This window comes from Leopardus geoffroyi, chromosome C2 (genome assembly GCF_018350155.1).
Source record: "Leopardus geoffroyi isolate Oge1 chromosome C2, O.geoffroyi_Oge1_pat1.0, whole genome shotgun sequence".
NCBI lineage: Eukaryota > Metazoa > Chordata > Mammalia > Carnivora > Felidae > Leopardus > Leopardus geoffroyi.
The window spans coordinates 66,966,072-66,986,124 of NC_059333.1; the positions used below are offsets into that span (position 1 = coordinate 66,966,072).

A 20,053-nucleotide genomic window follows, 5' to 3' on the forward strand; every position below is an offset into this window, starting at 1 on the left:
AAAAAAAATGTGTATTCCGGTCTCTTGAATGTAATGTTCTTTGTATGTCTGTCAGGTCCGTTTGGGCTGTAGTGTTATTTAGGTCCACTATTTCCTTCTTAATTCTGTGTGGATGATTTCTCTAATGTTGAAAGTGGGATGTTTAAGTGCCTTACTATTATTGTGTTCCCTTCTATTTTACCCTCCAGTTCTGATAATATTTGCTTTAAATATTTAGGTGCTTCAGTGATGGTACATACATATTTATAACTGTTATATCCTCTTGATGAATTGACCCCTTTATTACTATATTGTGACTTTTTCCTTTTGCCACTGATTTTGACTAAAAGTCTGTTTTATCTGACATCAGTATATTTTGGGTTACCATTTGCATGGAATGTCCTTTATCATCCCTTCAATTTCAGCCTATGTATATCTGTAAAGCTAAAGAGAGTCTTTTGCAGACCACATATTATTGGATCTTGTTTCTTATCCATTTAGGCACTTTGTGTCTTTTGATTGGAGAATTCGTTTATTTACATTTAAATAATAGATAGGTAAGTACTTGCTATTGCCATTTTAAAAATTATTTTCTGAATTTTTAATTCCTTTGTTCCTTTGTTCTTTTTTCTCTCTCTTAATTTGTGTTATTTATATATATATATTTATGTACTTTAATTTCTTTCATTTTATCTTTTATGTAACAACTATAGAATTTTTTTTCTTTTTGGTTACTATAAGGCTTATATAAAACATCTTAGAGATATAATAGTCTAAGTTGATAACAGCTCACTTTCAATCACGTACAAAAACTCTACACTTTTATTTCACCTCCCCCAACAATTTATGGATTGTCACATTTTACATCTTTATATATTGTGCATCCATTAACAAATTATTGTAGCTACAGTTCTTTAAATATTATCCTTAGTTTTTATAATAGAGATAAAAGTGATTTATATACCACCATTAAAATACTAGGGTATTCTGAATTTATGTATTTATTTACTCTTTATAGTGAGTTTTATACTTTTATGTTTTTATGTTGTTACATAATGGCCTTTCATTTCAGCTTGAATCCCCTTTCATGTTTTATTAACAGCAAGTTTAGTGGTAATGAACTCCCTTAGCCATTGTTTGTTTGGGAATGTCTTTATTGTTCCTTCATTTCTGAAGGACTGTTTGGCTGGGTGTAGTATTCTTGTTTGGCAGATTTTTTCTTTCACTACTTTGAATATAATATCCCACTACCTCCTGGCCTGCAAGATTTCTGCAGAGAAATCTACTGATAGACTTATGTGAGTTCCTTTGTATGTGACAAGTTGCTTTTCTATTGTTGCTTTCAAAATTATCTCCTTGTCTTTGACTTTAAACGTTTGATTATAATTTTTCTGAGTAATTTCTGGGTTGATCTTGCTTGGGTTCCTTTAAAAAAATTTTTTTTTAAATATTTGGTTATTTTTGAGAGACAGAATGCGAGCAGGGGAGGGCAGAGAGAGTGGGAGACACAGAATTTGAAGCAGGCTCCAGGCTCTGAGGTGTCAGCATGGTGCCTGACATGCAACTTGAACTCACAAACTGTGAGATCATGACCTGAACTGAAGTCAGATGCTTAACCGACTGAGCCACCCAAGTACCCCATGAGTTCCTTTGAACTTCCTGTACCTGGATATCTACGTCTTTTCTACAGTTTGAGAAGTTTTCAGCTATTTTCCTTAAATAATCTCTCTGCTTCTTTCTCTTCCTTCTCTGGGACTCTCATGATGCAAATACCAACTTGCTTGATGGTATCCCATAATTTACTTAGACTTTCTTCACTCTTTTTTTGTTCTTCTAGTTTCAGATGATTTATCTTTGAGTTTGCTAATCCTTTTGTGTGATCAGTCCTGTTATTGAAGCTATGTTCTAAATTTTTCATTTCTGGCATTGTATTCTTGAGCTCTAGGATTTCTGTTTGGTTCTTTTTTTTATAGTTTCTGTTTATTAAATGTATTTTGTTCATGAATTGTTTTTCTGATTTTGTTTAGTTGTGTTCCTTTTGCATTTTCATTCACTGTTTAAAAAGGTGATTATTTTGAATTCTTTTCTGGGTAAATCATAGATTTCCATTTTTGGGGGGTCTGTTGCTGGAGTGCTAATAGTGCTCTTTGGTGGTGTCATATATATTTAATTCATGATCTATGTTGCCTTGCATTGGTGTCTGTGCATTTGCAGGAGCAAATGCCTCTTTCAGTTTTTATAGAATGGAAGGTAAAGGCCTTCTCTTGTCTGTTCCTTGGACTGATAGTATTACTTCTAGAATCACAGTTGTGCTGGGTTGGAGCTGGTTACAAGGCTGTCACTGGATCTGCAGTAGAGTCTGTGGTTGGGCTTGTTACCAGGGCTTAGGCCAGTGTGGATCACTTCTGGTCCTTGGGTGCGTACTACTGCCTGTAGTACTTTGTTAGTCGGGTGGTACTGGACAAGGCTTCAAGTGTGGCTCCTGTTATCAGGTAAATAGACAGTGGGCTTATTATCAGGTAGATGGTGGGTGTGGCTCCCATCAGATCCCTGGGAGAACTGCTGCCTCCTTACTTGATGGCTCCCTAGGTAGGCAGGATTGACCCTAGACTGTACCTAAGAGGTGCTGGAACTGAGCCTCAGGGCTGTTTTACAATCCACAAGAAAGATTAGGATTCTCAGACTGGCTCTGTGGACAGAGATGGGATGTCTCCCTCCAGGTCACTGAATAGGCTGAATTGGTCCCTGATCATGGCTTAAGGGGCTCAAGTTGAGTATAGGGACCTTTCAGGATCTTTTGGACTACAGTTGTAGCTCTTACCAAGTCCCTGTGCCTGTAGGACAGCTCATGGATTGAGGCTGGAGGTGTCTCCTGTCAGGTCCCTCTGGCAGCAGGACTATTCACAGGCTGCAGTTGGAGGGGTTGGAACTGAATATAGGGCCCTTTCAGAGTTATCAGGATTGCAGGTAAGAATGTTTCCCACTGGGACCCTGGACCCTCAGGATTGCTGGCTGGCTGTGACCGTGAGGAGGCTGGGATCATGTATAGGCCCTTTTAGGATCATTGGGAGGACAGATGGGAGTGACTACAGCCGGGACCTCTTGCCAGCAGGCCTACTTGTGGACTGTGGCTGGAAGGGGCCCAGAGTAGAATATGGGGCTCTTTCCAGATCTTCAGATGCATAGATGGTAGTATCCTCCACTGGGACCCTGGACCCTCAGGACTGCTGGCCGACTGTCAGACTGTTGCTGTGAGGAAGATAGATCCCTTTCAGGATCTCTAGAGGCACAGACAAGTGTGTCTCCAACAGGGTCACTGTGCCAGCAAGATTGTTCCTAGACTGTGGCTGAGAAGGTCTAAAGCCTAGTTAGACGGTTGTTTAAGAATCTATGGTCTGCTTGAATTTGGTGGGCTTACTTCCAGTGGCTCCTGCACTGTACCCAAGAGGAGCTAGAGCTGGTTCAAAGACCACTTCCAGTCCACAACTGATGTAAGATCTGTATGACTACCACCTGATTTGGGTAGGAGTGACTCTTACAGGTCTCTTAGCATATAGCAAATTCTGGTGACCCCAAGTTGAATGGGGGCTGTAGCTGAGTTCTGAGGGGGGGGTGCAGAGCTATTTCTATTTCTGTAGTTGAGACTACAGTCAGTAAATCAGTTGCCTGGAGTAAGCCTGCCTTCTCAAAACAACTCTTTTCATTCTTGGACTGCACTGGGGTTTTGCAGCCTCCTATATGGATCTGGAAGCTCCCAGGAAAGCACTTTTGTCTGTGCATGGATGCCAAGTTGTTGTCAAGAAGGGCATTTGTGCAAGAGATGTCCTATTTGGCCATTTTGTTGTCCTGTGTTACATAATGTTATTTGCATCAACTAAGATATTTTGACTCTTTATTTACAAAAATCAAGATAACTTAAAAGCAAAACATTAGATGCTAAGTAAGTTAGTTTTTTCTTTACTAATTAATACTAGTACTAAGTAAAATCTTAGAATCCTTGACATTTATTATATTAGACTCGGGAGACCTGGAGTTGATTGTTATTGCCAACATGAAAGTGGTGCAGCAGTCCTGCAGCTCCAGTTCTTGATCAATGAGGTAAGGATTTTCTTGACTATCACAGAGGCATACACATATGCACTGCATTAGTTGATGTGATCTTTTTAATATTATGATATATAAAAATATATTATTTTTATTTAAATATGTTATATTTTGTATATTCTAAGTGCTTAAAGATATATATGTGTGAAATATTATTCATGGTCACATTTCTTAAAAAAGAATATTTCAGTGCTCACTTTGGCAGCACACATACTAAAACTGGAATGATACAGAGTAAGATTAGCATGGCCCCTGTGCAAGGATGACATGCAAATTTGTAAAAAACTATTTTAGTATTTGTCAATTTATTAGATTGTAAAGGAAAAAGGTCGTACCAGAAGAATGTTATTGTTATTCAGCATAATTTACAGATTATTTAATTTTTTTAAACTTACTAAAACTAATTGCTTCCTTGATCACTAAATTTTCTTCTGCATGCCAACTTAAATTTTATAATCCAGCACTAACTTCATGTTTTGCCTTTATCTTTCATGAAATAATCTTTTCAGTTATTTACCTATGAGTTCTGCTATCTATATATTTATACATATTTGTTGGTATATGTATGCATTTGTATTTATTTGTATATCCATAGGTATTATGACAATTGACTCCCTACTCCATCCCTGTTTTTATAGACCTATGGTGATAAAGAGCCTCCTAAAGACAAAGTATGTAATTAATTATAAAGCTCAGAAAGGTTGCATATCTTTCATTAGTTGAAGACTTCTTAAAGCCTTCTGGACTCATATTTTTATTCATATTTTAAGTGGGTCATTGAGTTTTCTAGAGCTGTGTTCAATTAAGTGAGCCAGTCAATGCAAAAATGCTTTAAGGATTTGTGCCATACTGGGGTGCCTGGGTGGCTCAGTCGGTTAAGTGTCCAACTCTTTTTTTTTTTTTAATTAATTTTTTTAACGTTTATTCATTATTGAGAGACATAGACAGAGCACGAGCATGGGAGGGGCAGAGAGAGGAGACACAGAATCTGAAGCAGGCTCCAGGCTCCAAGCCACCAGCACAGAGCCCCTTGTGGGTTTGAACTCACAAATCCTGAGATCATGACCTGAGCCAAAGTCAGACGCCTAACTGGCTGAGCCACCCAGGCGCCCCTAAGTGTCCAACTCTTGATATTTTCTCAGGTTCTGATCTGGTGGTTGTGAGATTGAACCCTGCATCCGGCTCCATGCTGAGCATGGAGCCTGCTTGGGATTTTCTCTCTCCTTCTCTCTCTGCCCCTCCCCCACTCATGCATGTGCTCTCTTTCTCTCTCTCAAAATAATAATAATAATAAAAAAAAGCATTTGTGCTGACTGAATTTAGGCACATAGCAGACTGAACTCAGTGCCTTGAGAAAAAGAAAATGAATTATTGCTGATCGTTTCCTTATGACATGAATGATGATTTTATTCACTATCTCCATATATTTACCTATATTTTTTCTAAAAATTTTATAATCATAAACATGGGTAAAATGGTTCATAGAGCTTTGTATCAGAGATAGTTAAGGCATGAAAAATTTGTGATGTTGGCAAATGTCCACCCTTTACTTCTTTTGGCTGAAAATCTTTCTCAGAAGATTGACAAACCTAGCGTATTTTACCTTATAGTCATATTTACTATGGGATACCACAATGAGAGAGGGAGATAAAGAAGAAAAGGGAAAATTTTTAAAAACATTTTATTATAATACTTGTCATTAGTATTTAGAATGCCAACCTTTTTGAAGTCTCAGTGTTACTCTGTAACTCTTAGTAGAGTGATCTCAGCCTTTTGCCTTCTGCATGGCTGTTCACTAGCAGGTATAACTTGTTTCTAGGTGATTTTCTCTCATTTTGATCCTCTGAGAATCATCTTGAAATCCTTAGGTTTACTTCTGTGCTGTATAACTAAGTAAAACGAAAGCCTTTAACATCCTTCAGTTTCCATCATCTAACCAGAACTAGTTACCCTGATCCATCTTACACTCAGCTCTTTTATCTTTTTCCAAACTTCCTAGTCTGACCTCATGGCTGGTGTTTTTATTTGTTTTTATATCTTTTCACAAATTTTTATTACTTGTGCTTCTTACAGATTCACTTTGCTTTTATAGATAAGTCCTAGACACCTGCTGATGTGCTTACTTTCTTATGTGTCTTATAATCTTTATTGGTGGTGTTATGCTCAGTGGTACTGTTCATGTCCCTCCAAAATGATAAATTGTTTCCTATTTTTGTCATAGAATTAATAATTCTATGACTTCCTTCTTAGATTTATTTGGCTATTAAACTGATGTTGAACATATGTTGCTTTATTTTAATTCCATTGCCTTTGGCATATTGTATCTTTTGTATAACACATAACTATTTATAGAATTTTTATTAATTTCATGTATCATGTTCTATCCCCACCCTAGTCTAAGTGAATTTCCATTGTCCTTAGAAAGGAGATCAACATCCTATATCTAAAAAAAATTAGCCTATCAAGCACTGGCAAGCAATCCTAGTAACATTCCAGTTTGTATATAAGAAACATTTGGGGACAGTTTATACATAAAACAAGCAAACAAACATAAAAATCCTCAAGGCCTGTATACAGTACATTTTATTTCATGGAATGTAATTATGGGTTCATGTTAAAAATATATATATGAGTGTATACTTTTAATCATGTGTATTTATATACTAATATATAAGTGTGCAAATTATATACATTTTAAACATATTTTAATGGATATACTCTTGGATTATGATTGATGTTTTAAAAGCTATTCTTTGAGCCTGAAATCACAGGTATACAATATGAGGAGAAGCATGATAGGATACATGAGCATTTTTGTCTTAGGAATCTAAATGTTCTTCTATAACAATTTCTATCTTCTCTTTTTTAATCCCTAATGAAGAAATAAATTCTGGGAATTTCATTATAGTTAATCTGATCATCTAAATGGGATAATCACATTGATATCTGCAGTTGATATTATAAACTATGAAAGGTTACTTGTAACAGAGTACTTTGGAAAATATGAAAAGAATTTTAGATATCTGCAAGATCTGGCATTTTCAGCTGGGAAACCTATAATGGTAAAACTTCTGACATAGTTTAAGATGTTCCTAGCTCACGTAAATAGTTTAAGCATACATATCTATGAAATCATACATGGCAGCTAGTTATTTGCCCTTATGGTATCTGCCATATTAAAAGGTAGAAAACATACTAGTGTATTTGAAATATAATTTATTTGTATTTGGACATAATGTAAAAAAAATCTTTGTATTATTTTTGTAGTTATACTGAATTCTAATTGGAGAAATGTTTTCTTTTATTAAAGGTGTTTTCTTTTATCACAGATGAAGCTTCTTGAAACCAGTTAATTCTTGAAAATAAATTATACGACATGTACTTTTTAGAAAATATATATAATTTACAACTGTACAGAGAATCTTTACAAATGGTGAATAAAATATAAATATAAAATATAAAATATGACCAGATTGCAATTTTAAAACTTGGTTGGATATTTTCTTTTCTGGAAAGCTACATAGTATGTATGCAAATAGTAGAAGTGAGAAAATTAAACTTAGTTTTTCCCAAAGAAAATATAAAAAATTTTTTTCTAAGGTTTTTTTAGTGTTTATTTATTTACTTTGAGAGAGAGAGAGAGCATGAGCAGGAGAGGAACAGAAAGAGAAGGAGAGAGAGAATCCCAAGTAGGCTCTGCACTGTCAGCACAGAGCCTGATGTGGGGCTCAATCCCATGACTGCAAGATCATGACCTGAGCCAAAATCAAGAGTTGGACACTTACCTGAATGAGCCACCCAGGTGCCCCTACAAAAAATTTTTAATATCCATAACAATGCTACAATAATTATTTCTCTCCAGTGGCAAATGCATATTCCTTGAGCTAGTCATCCTGAATAGCAGTAGTTCACTTGCTTCTTCTATTCAGCATTCTTAGCCCTCCTGATTGAAGTATGTACAATAGTTTTCTTTACATTTCTGGGTTATATAGATACAAGTAACTCTTAAAGTAGTGTAAAATATAGCAAGTCAGCTTGTTGGTTTTGCCTAACAAAAAACTCTTAAGGAAGTCACTCACTTACTTGTCTTCTTTTTGTTTCAGGGTGCCTTGGTTAGTGCGAGTTCAGATGATACACTTCATTTGTGGAACCTTAGACAAAAAAGGCCAGCTATTCTTCATTCTCTTAAATTTAATCGAGAACGGTAAGAATGTCTGAGTTAAACAATTTCTTAATGTATGAAAAAAGTATTTCCTGAGAAGGAAGGTTAGGTTCCAAGGTTAACCTTGAAAGACTATTTTTTTCATAATCTTAATATCTAGAAATAACTTAATGTTAGCCTTGTTTTTATAGTTTATTTCATAGAAAATTCATAACTGATATAGATTTAATCATCTACTAATGGGGAACTCCTAACATTTTTATTCTCACTATAAATTGGCACTACAACAATGATGTGTTCTTTCCCCTAGGCCAGGGTGCTGAAAACGCCCTAAAATTTGAAAGTCAAGTAAATACTAAATGTATTTTTATACCTTTTGATCATGGCAATTGTGTCTTACATTTTCAGTCTTTTGCTTAAATATTTTTACATGAAAAAAATAGCAGGAGAAAGTTTTAGATTCCAAAAATATTTGTTGAGCAGTACTACACATTCAAGCTAAATGTTTTCAAAAATGACAATTTGATCAGATTTAGATTCCCTCATTTTAGAATGAAATATTAATAATGAGAAAGAGAAAATTGAATGGAAATGGGAAAAATTAATAGGTTTTATTTCTAACTACCAAATTTTAATGTTTCTAATGTTGTATTCAATTAGTCCTAGAACATAATTCACATCTATTCAATTGATAATCCACCTGGAGATAAAGTAAAATTTGTATTTCTTTATCTGTCTCTGTAATTTAACTATAATATAACCTGATATTTGTTTATTATTTGGAAAACAATCTAACTCTTTGCAGTGAATGAGAAGGGCCATCGCAGGAAAATTTGATGTTAATGAAAGGAAAAGAAACCCCTGAGAAGTAAATTTACACAGATTAGCAAGTACTATTCAAATTGAGGTAGGTGAATAATGGAGGCAGGCAGTCATTGCTGAGAACTCAAGATAGTACTTACATTGTTGAATAGTAATACTTTAATATGTAATCATCACTATATGGGCAGAGCTTAATGAAGTGAATCTGTTTTTATAGCTATGTGAGAAAATAGGATGGCAGTTATGCAGACATTCTTTTTTTTTTTTTTTTTTTTTTTTTTTAACCTGAAGCTTTTTCTTTTTCTGTTTGGGTGCATACTATACTATTTAAATAATTAATCCTCAATATTCTGAGTAATATTCATGAGTATTATTTCTACAGTATTTTAGGATTTGGCATTAATGGAAATTTTTATTATATCTAGTATATTTTGAGAGGAGAGAATATATATTTTAGATGTTTGCTAAAACTAGATAGAATTTATTTAGATCTAATTTTGGTTATATTATCTTAAATTTTAAAGTAATACAACAGAAGTTTCAGGATATTGAAACATTTAAAGATCAGTCAAGAGTTGTTATACTATTCCTGTTTTTTACCACTAAAAATATCATGTACTCAGATATTGACATACTGATTTTTTCTCTTTCACTGTTTGTAAGATTTTGTTTGTTTCTTTGAATGGACTGAGTAGATCTGGCTCTACACTTCTGTGTAGATGGACAGAACAGGCTTTCCCCCCTTACAGTTGGAATGTTGAAGGAAATGTTCTGGCTCCTTTCATGGCCCTTTGTGGAGTGGGGGAAAGAAATGATGGTGATGATTTCCAATTATACTTTTATTATCTCAACTGAAGTACATCTAACTGTTAGCAACATAAAAGAGCAAGCCAGCAGATTTTGGATAAGTTTAAATCATAGGAATTGTATAGGCACTGCTTATTTTAATGCTGACAAAAATGTGATATCTATGTGGTTGACAAAGATAAATTCATCATCTTGAATTTGAAAATAAATTATCTTGGCTTGAAATAATCATTAACTATCACATTCTCTTGTATAGGGGGGAAATATTTTTAAACTTATGATAAATAGAAGCCTTAAGTCTGTAAAGGAGAATTTAATCAGGCACTTTTTGGAACTCTAAACCTTCTTAAATTAGTCATTTCACGATGTAAATTTCTATATATTCTTATGCTTATGCCAAATTTATGCCAAATATATATTTAATTTATATATTTTATGCTATAAATTTTAGGTTATTTTTTTATTAGGGCACCTTCAACCTTTGGTCTTAAAATCTTTGAGGCAGTAACTGTTGAGAAATAGGTTTAGATATTTCAGCTGCTTCTGGGGAATTATCCTTGGATTCCCTTAAAATCTGATTTTAAAGCTAAATATGGAAGAGCAACTGTTTTGATCTCTGTGATGCATGACCTGAAAATGAATAAAATAAGTCATTTATATTTTAGTCCTTGCTATCACTGATCATAAATTGTACAAAGTTGGGGAAAGCATAGAATTGTTTTATATGGTTCTCAAGTAAAATTCAATAGGTAGACTATGACATAAAGATGTTAAATTATTTATACTTATATCAGAGTTTATTTTTTCTATCTGTGGTGTTCTGATAATTAATATCATCAGAGTACTTCTAAGGAATATTAGCTAAGTTGCAGGGAAGTAATATTTTAAGAACCCTATAATTTATGAAATATCTAGCAAACTTGATCCATCAGAGTTGGCTTTTGGGGAAATTTGTACCCCCAATGTGAAAGGTAGTATTGCATTATAAAGGTAATTTGAATTCTGTTTATTTAAGAATTTTCTTGAATAATTCATATTTAGCTGGCTTAACATTCAAAAGATGTAAGTTGTATATACAATGAAGGATCTTTCTTCCACTCTTCTTCCTTGGACATTTAGTTCCCCTCAGTAGAGGCAAGCAATGTTACTTATTAATTTATTATATCTTTCCAGAGCTTCATTATGTACATATATAGGCAAATACATGTAACATAATTTTCTTCATTATGTATATATAAGCAAATATGAAAATACATATTTTTGTTACACAAATTATAGCATGTTTTACACTTTTGTACTTTTTTCACTCTCTTTATAATTTATTCTAAAGATTATTCCTTATTAGTACATAAAAAGCTTCCTTATTCTATTTTATTTTACTTACTCTTTTGGTATGTGTGTAAATGTTACCAAATCAAGGAACTGTGTAGGGGTGCCTGGCTGGCTCAGTTGGTGAAGCATGTGACTCTTGATCTCAGTGTTGTGGGTTCGAGCCCCCTGTTGGTTGTAGAGATTGTTTAAAAATAAAATCTTTAAACAAACACACATATTGGGGCGCCTGCATGGCTCAGTGGGTTAAGCATCCCACTCTTGATTTTGACTCAGGTCATGATCTCATGGTTGGTGGGATTGAGCCCCATGTTGGGTTCTGCACTGACAGCATGGAGCCTGCTTGGGATTCTCTCTCTCTCTCTCTCTCTCTCTCTCTCTCTCTCTCTCTCTGCCTCTCCCCCACGTGTGTGTGTGAGCATGTGCTCTCTCTCTCAAAATAAATAAACATTTTAAAAAGCTACATTAAAAAAATAAACTATGTAAATATTAAGTGTATACATGAAATAATTTTATACCCATGTAACAAACACAAAAATCAAGAAACATAAAATTACTAGAACTATGGAAACTACCCCCCCCACTCCGTTTTATCTTTCAATCACTAACCCCAGGTATAATACTATCTTGATTTCAAACACTACAGATTAGTTTGCCTGTTCTTTGGGCAGTTATAAATGTGATACCATACATATACAGTTGTTTATGTATAGCTTCTTTTGCTCAATGTTATATTTGTAATTTCAGCCAGGTTGCATGTAGCTATAGTTTATTACTTTCACTGTTATGTAGTATTCAACTTAGTGAATATTCTTCAGTTTGCTTAACCATTCTACTTTAATTCACTTCCTTAAATTTAACTTTTTTATTTCCACTTAAATTTTAGAAATAGCTTGTCAAATTCCACAGACAGATTTCCTGATATTTTGATTTGACGTACTGATCTGAAAAGATATATGGATCCTTATATTCACTGTAACATTTATAATAGCCGAGTTATGAAACACACACACACACACACACACACACACACACACACGCACACACACACACACAATAGAATATTGCTCAGCCATGAAAAGAAAGAACTCTTACCATTTGTGATAGCATGGATGGACCTAGAGGGCGTTATGCTAAATAAAAATAAGTCAGACAAATACAATATGACATCACTTACATGAAGTCTAAAAGAGAAAACAAAACAGAAATAGACTCATAAATACAAAGAACAAACTAGTGGTTGCCAGCGAAGGGCAGGGATGGGCCAAATAAGTAAATGAGATTAAGAGGTTCAAACCTCCAGATACACAATAAATAAGAAAAAAAAAAAAGAATTATTTTGAATTTGTAGATTAGTTTGGGGAGAACTAACATATTCCACGAAGATGGGGGATGACAATATTGGTTCATTGTCATGGACGATGACAACATTGATTCATTCAGTTGATGAACAATGGCATATATTATATCCCTCCATTTCCTTAGGTCTTCTTTGATTTCTCTAAATAACATTTATAAATTCTCTGAGGAGATCTTCCACATTTTTGTTAGGCTTAGTCATAAACATTTTTTTAAAATTCCAGGATAGTTAGCATATAGTGTAATATTAGTTTTAGGTGTACAATATAGTGATTCAACAATTGCATACATTACCAAGTGTTCATCACGACAAGTGCACTCCTTAATACCCATCTTCTATTTCAACCATCCCCCTTCCTACCTCCCTTCTGGTAATCATCAGTTATCTATGGTTAAGAATCTATTTCTTAGTTCGTCTTTCTCTTTTTTTTTTCCTTTTGTGCATTTCTTTTGTTTCTTTTTAAAAAAATGTTTACTTATTTATTATGAGACAGAGAGTGAGAGCATGAGTAAGGTAAGGGCAGAGAGAGAGAGAGGGAGGGCAAGAGAGAATCCCCCAAGCAGGCTCCATGTTTTCAGCACAGAGCACAATGCAGGGCCCAATTCCATGAACCGTGAGATCATGACCTGAGCCAAAATCAAGAATTGGATGCTCAACTGACTGCACCACCCAGGTGCCCTTTATTTGTTTCTTAAATTTCACATTTGAGTGAAATCACATGGTATTTGTCTTCCTCTGACTTATTTCACTTACCATAATATTCTCTAACTCCATCAATGTCATTGCAAATGGCATGATTTCATTCTTTTTTTATGGCTGAGAAATATTCGATTGTATGTATATATATTACCACATCCATTCATTGGTCAGTGGACACTTGGGCTGTTTCCATAATTAGGCTGTTGTGGATAATGGTGGAAAAAACCTGGGGGTGCATGTATCCTTTATGAATTAGTATTTTTGTGTCCTTTGGGTAAAAACCTAGTAATGTAATTGCTGAATCTCTGGATAGTTCTATTTTTAACTTTTTGAGGAATCTTCATACCATTTTTCACAAAGGCTGTATCAGTTTGCATTTCCACTAACAGTGCAAAAGGGTTCCCCTTTCTCTACATCCTCGTCAACACCTTTTGTTTTTTGTGTTGTTCGTTTTAGCCATTCTGACAGGTGTGAGGTGATATCTCATTGTGGTTTTGATTTGTAATTCCCTGTTGATGAGTGATGTTGAGCATCTTTTCATGTGTCTGTTGGCCCTCTGTATGTCTTCTTGGAGAAACGTCTATTCATAAATTGTGCCCATTTTTAAACTGGATTATATGTTTTTGGATGTCGAGTTATATGAAGTTTTTATATGTTTTAAATACCTTTTATTGGATATGTCATTTGCAAATATCTTCTCCCATTACATAGGTTATTGTTTTAGTTTTTTAGTTGTGTTGATTGTTTCCTTCATTCTGCAGAAGCATTTTATTTTGACGAAGTTCCAGTAGTTTATTTTTGCTTTTATTACCCTTGCCTCAGGAGAATATCTAGAAAAATGTTGCTAAGGCCATTGTCAAAGAAATTACTGACTGTTTTCTCTTCTGGGATTTTTATGATTTCCTGTCTCAAGTTTAGGTCTTTAATCCATTTGAGTTTATTTTGTGCATGGTGTAAGAAAGTGGCCCAGTTTTATTTTTTTGCATGTAGCTGTCCAGTTTTCCCAGTACCACTTGTTGAAGAGACTTTTTCCCCATTGTATATACTTTGCTGCTTTTTTGAAGATTATTTGACCATATAATCGTGGGTTTATTTCTGTGCTTTCTATTCTGTTCCATTGATCTGTGTGTCTGTTTTTGTGCCAGTACCACACTGTTTTGATTACTACAGCTTTGTTATATAAGTTGAAGTCTGTAATTGTGATACATCCAGTTTTGGTTTTCTTTCAAGATTTCTTTGTCCTTTTCAGTTCTTTTGTGGCTCTGTACAAATTTTACCATTATTTGTTCTAGCTCTGTGAAAGATACTGTTGGTATTTTGATATAGATTACATTAAATGTATAGATTGCTTTGGGTAGTATAGTCATTTTATCAATCTTCTAATTCATAAGCATGAGTATCTTTCTATTTGTGTCATCTTCGATTTCTTTCATTAGTGTTTTATAGTTTTCAGAGTACAGGTCTTTCATTTTGGTTAAGTTTATTCCTGATATTTATTTATTTATTTATTTATTTATTTATTTATTTATTTATTTTTGGTGCAGTTGTAATTGAGATTTTTTCTTAATTTCTCTTTCTGCTGCTTCATTATTAGTGTATAGAAATGCAACAGATTTCTGTACATTGATTTTATATCCTACAACTTTACTGAATTCATTTATTAGTTCTAGTTGTCTTTTGCTGTTTCTATTAGTGTCTAGTGAGACACTAGTGTCTAGGTTTTTCTATTATATAGTATCATGTCCTCTGAAATACTTCTTCCTTACCAATTTGGATGCGAGTGGACATCCTTGTCTTGTTCCTGATCTTAGGGGAAAAGCTCTCAGTTTTTCCCTATTGAGTATGTTGTTGGATAATGATGTTGGCCTTTCATAAAGGCCTTTATTTTGTTGAGGTATGTTCCCTCTAGATCTGCTTTGTTGAGGATTTTTATCATGAGTGAATGTTGAACTTTGTCAAATGCTTTTCTTCATATATTGAAATGATCATATAGTTTTTATCCTTTCTCTTATTGATTGTTTTGTGATTATTGAACCACCCTTTAACTCAGGAATAAATCCCACTTGATTGTGTTGAATGATTCTTTTAATGTACTGTTGGATTGGATTTGCTAGTATTTTATTGAGATTTTTTGCATCCGTGTTCATCAGAGTTATTGGCCGGTAGTTCTCTTTTTTTTATTATATCTTTATCTGGCTTTGATATCAGAGTAATGTTAGTCTCAATTTGGAAGTTTTTCCTTTTTTATTTTTTGGAATAGTTTGAGAAGAATAGGTATTAACTCGTCTTTAAATGTTTGATACAAATGGCCTGTGAAGCCATCTGATCCTTTTGTTTGTTTGGAGTTTTTGGGTTACTGGTTCCATTTCTTTGCTTCTGATCAGTTTGTTCAAATTTTCTGTTTCTTCTAGCTTTACCTTTGGGAGGTTATATGTTTCTAGTACTTTAACCATTTCTTCTAGGTTGTCCAATTTGTTGATGTATATTTTTTTCATAGTATTGTCTTAACAATAGTTTGTATTTCTGTAGTGTTCATTCTTATTACTCCTCTTCCATTTCTGATTTTATCTATTTCAGTCCTTTCTCTATTTTTTTTGAGTATGGCTAGAGGTTTATGAATTTTGTTTATCTTTTCAAAGGGTCAGCTCTTGGTTTCATTAATCTGTTCTATTGATTTTCTGAAGTTTCTATATCATTTATTTCTGCTCTAATTTTTTATTATATCCTTCTTTCTGCAGGTTTTGGGTTTTGTTGGTTGTTCTTTTTCTAGCTCCTTTAGGTATAAGGTTAGGTTTTTTTTTTTCTTTTAGATTTTTCTTGCTTCTGTATTGCTGTATTGCTATTAATTTTCCTCTTAGAATTATTTTTGTTGCATTAGGTTTTGGATTATAGTGCTTTCATTTTCATTTGTTTCCATGTACTGTTTTATTTGTTCTTTTATTTCCTGGTTGACCCATTTATTGTTTAGTACCATGTTATTTAACCTCTATGTATTTTTGTTATTTTCAATTTTTTCTTGTGGTTGACTTCTAGTTTCATAGCATTGTGGTCAGAAAAGATGCAGGTTATGACTTCAATTTTCTTGAATTTGTTGAGGCTTGTTTTGTGGGCTAATATGTGATTTCTTCTAGAGAATACTCCATGTGCACCTGAAAAGAATGTGTTTTCTGCTGTTTTAGGCTGGAATGTTCTGAATATATCTGTTTTTTTTTTTCAACATTTATTTATTTTGGGGACAGAGAGAGACAGAGCATGAACGGGGGAGGGGCAGAGAGAGAGGGAGACACAGAATCGGAAACAGGCTCCAGGCTCTGAGCCATCAGCCCAGAGCCCTACGCGGGGCTCGAACTCACGGACCGCGAGATCGTGACCTGGCTGAAGTCGGACGCTTAACCGACTGCGCCACCCAGGCGCCCCTGAATATATCTGTTAAATACGTTTGGTCCAATGTGTCATTCAAGCACTGTTTCCTTACTGATTTTTGGTTTGGATGATATATCCATTAATGTAAGTGGGATGTTAATGTTCCCTACTATTGTATTAATATTGATTAGTTCCTTTATTTTGTTATTAACTGTTTTATGTATTTGAATACTGCCTTGTTGGGCCCATAAATACTTACCAATGTATATCTTCTTGTTGCATTGTCCCCTGTATATTGTACCGTGTCCTTTTGTCTCTTGTTACAGTCTTTGTTTTAAAGTCAATTTTGTCTGATATAAGTATTGCTACTCTAGCTTACTTTTGACATCCATTTGTATGATAGATATTTCTCCATCCCTTCACTTTCAATCTGCAGGTATCTTTAGGTCTGAAATGAATCTCTTATAGGCAGCAAATAGATGGGTCTTGTTTTTTTTTTTTATATACTCTGTCACCCTGTCTTTTTTTTTTTTTTATATACTCTGTCTTTTGATTGAAGCATTTGGTCCATTTTCATTCAAAGTAATTACTGATAGATATGTATTTATTGTCATTTTGTTACCGGTTTTGTCATTGTTTTTGTAGTTTTCCTGTGATCCTTTCTTCTCTTGATCTCTTTCATGGATTGTTGGCTTGCTTTACTGACATACTTGTATTCCTTTCTCTTTATTCTTTGCATATCTATTAGTGGTTTTGATTTGTGGTTACTATTAGGTTTGTATATAACATTTTCTTGATATAGCAGCCTACGTTAAGTTGATGGTCACTTAACTTTGAATCCATTCTTTACTCCTCTCCTACCCATGTACTTAGGTATATGGTGTCATATTTTATACCCTTTCATTTCTTGAATTCCTTTCATTTCTTGAATTCCTTGACTGATTTTTACAGATATACTTACTTTTTTTTTTTTTTTTTTTTTTTTTTTTTTACTAATTCTGTGCTTCCACCTTTTTATACTCTCACTGATGTTGTTTCCTTTCTATTCAAAGGGTTCCCTTTAATATTTTTGTAGGACTGGTTTAGTAGTCATGAATTCCTTTAGTTTTTGTTTGTTTGAGAAACACTTTTTCTCTCCTTTTATTTTGAATGATAGCCTTTCTGGATACAGGATTCTTGGCTGCAGATTTTTTCCTTTTAGCACTTTGAATATATCATGCCATTCTCATCTGGCCTGCAGAGTTTCTGCTGAAAAATCTGCTGGTAGTCTTTTAAGTATGTAACTCTCCTTTTCTCTTGCTGCTTTCTTTAGTTTAAAAAACTGTTTCCTTGGATTAATTTTATTGGGGGAATCTCTGTGCCTCTTGGATCTGGATTTCTGTTTCCTTCCCCAGATTAGGGAAGGTTTTAGCTATTATTTCTTCCAATAAATATTTCTTTTTCACTCTGTCCTTCTGAGATCCCTATAATGCGAATGTTACCATGCTTGTTAGAGTTGTTGAGCTTCCTAAGTCTGTTCTTATTTTACATAATTCTTTTTTGTCTCCCTTGTTCAGCTTTATTACTTTCCATTACTCTGTCTTACAGGTCATTAATTCATTCCTTTGCTTCCTCTAGCCTGCTATTTATTCCATCAAGTATATTTTTAATTTCATTTATTGTGTTCTTTTATCTCTGATTGGTTCTTTTTTATCTCTTTGTTAAGGGTCTAACTGATGTCCACCACTCTTTTCTCAAGTCCAGTGAGTACCTTTATGATCATTACTTTAAATTCTCTCTCTGGCATAGTACCTGTATCCATTTTGTTTAGGTCTCTTTCTGTTGTTTTGTTCCGTTATTTCTTTTGTTTTGTTCTTCTTCTATCTCCTCATTTTGTCTAACTCTCTGTGTCTGTTCCTGTGTATTAGAAAAGTCAGCTATATCTCCTGTTCTTGAAAGTATTGGCTTTATGAAGAAGTCTTATAGTGCCCTGTAGTGTGGGCTCCTATGTTGCCTAAGACCTATCACTTCAGGGGTATCTCTTATGTGCATTGTGTGTGCCTTGCTGTTGAGTCCTGGCTTTTATCCTTCATACCAGTCATCTATAGAGGTTCTCTTTGCCTGTTGTGGGCAGTGTTTTATCCCCAGCCAGGTGGGGTACATTTTTAAAAAGTGTGCACAGGTCTTGTGAAATGAGGCCTGCTGCTGCCACTAGAACTGAGGTTCCACAAAATGTGCAGGTCAGGAGATGGGGACTTGGCGGGGTTTTTGCAGGACTTCTAGGGGAGGAGTCTTGCAACACTGGAACTAAGGAAAGTGGGAAAGACAGATCAGCTGAAGTGCAGGTAGATGGGGCTTGGTGTAAGCAGGTTAGATAGCTAGTGTAGGCACCATGCTGGTTCCTGCAAGTGGCTATGTGTTTTTGCGGGGGTGGGGGGGGTGTTAGAGCTGGGGAAGGAAGTGTTGCCTGCCAGCTCCTTTGTTACTGGAGGTATCTTCCATGATCCCTGCCTCTCCAAACCACTTTCTGAGATGAGTAAATAACTCTCCTTCCTGTCTGCCCGTGGCATTTTTCAAACTGCTGCATCCACACTGTATTTCCACTAGATGTTTCTTGGGCTGTCTCTTTAAGGGCAGTGACTTCATTTCCTGATGCCTCTGGGCCTCACAGAGTGGAGACTACTGACTAAAAAATTTCTAGGCTTTAAGTCTCACTGGTTGTAAGAATTCATGAGATTTGTTCTCTCTCACTTTCAAAGCCAAATATTATAGGCATTCCTCTTCCCTGTGTGGACTCCCCAGTGTGACAGTCTATTTTTCACTCTTCTTTATGCCACTGGATTGTTCTCTACCACGAGAGGCGATGGTCCATTTCACTCCAAATCTGTGACTTCACCCTTCCTACCCTCTTCAGTGTGGCCTCTTTTCTACCTTTAGTTGTGGAGTTTGTTCTGCCAGTCTTCAGCTCATTTTCTGGGTTGTTTATGCTGATGTGAGTGTTATCTACTTGTATCTGTGGGACAAGATGAGCTTAGGATCCTACTTTGCCATCTTTCCAGCTTCCAACTATGTGCTATTCATTAGGGTTTTTAGTTGTAAGCAGAGGACTTGGGAGAAAAGAGGATATTTTACTTTGATCAGAATTAGACATTCTAATTTAGTTATTTTTATTAAAATTTTGCAGAATCCAGCCCTATCTGGGCTGCCCCTTGCTAGGCCAAGGGGCATAAAAAAATGGATAACTATAGATTCATGTGCAGTTATAATGTATAATACAGAGGGATCCCACATATTCCTTACCCAGTTTCACCCAATGGTAGTAACATCTTTCAAACTATAATACAAATTCAGAACCAAGATATTGTCATTGATTCGGACAAAGTGTATAATGACATATATCCATAATTATCATACAGAGTAGTCACTGCCCTAAAAATCCACTATACTCT

At 34.7% G+C, this 20,053-nt stretch overlaps 1 protein-coding gene and 1 non-coding gene across 10 annotated transcripts in view; both read left to right on the top strand.

Moving 5' to 3' along the window:
* The window catches only part of STXBP5L (syntaxin binding protein 5L), a 377,555-nt gene that overhangs the window by 77,546 nt on the left and 279,956 nt on the right, over positions 1-20,053 (top strand). For all 9 annotated transcript variants that reach the window (XM_045502185.1, XM_045502187.1, XM_045502190.1 and 6 more), the window contains exons 4-5: positions 3,996-4,077; positions 8,187-8,287. In XM_045502185.1, coding sequence (XP_045358141.1) covers positions 3,996-4,077; positions 8,187-8,287 — 183 coding nt within the window. The remainder of the gene's footprint in view (positions 1-3,995; positions 4,078-8,186; positions 8,288-20,053) is intronic.
* LOC123576227 lies at positions 4,273-4,382 on the top strand. The gene has a single exon (XR_006701248.1). It is a non-coding gene; the product is annotated as a U6 spliceosomal RNA (small nuclear RNA).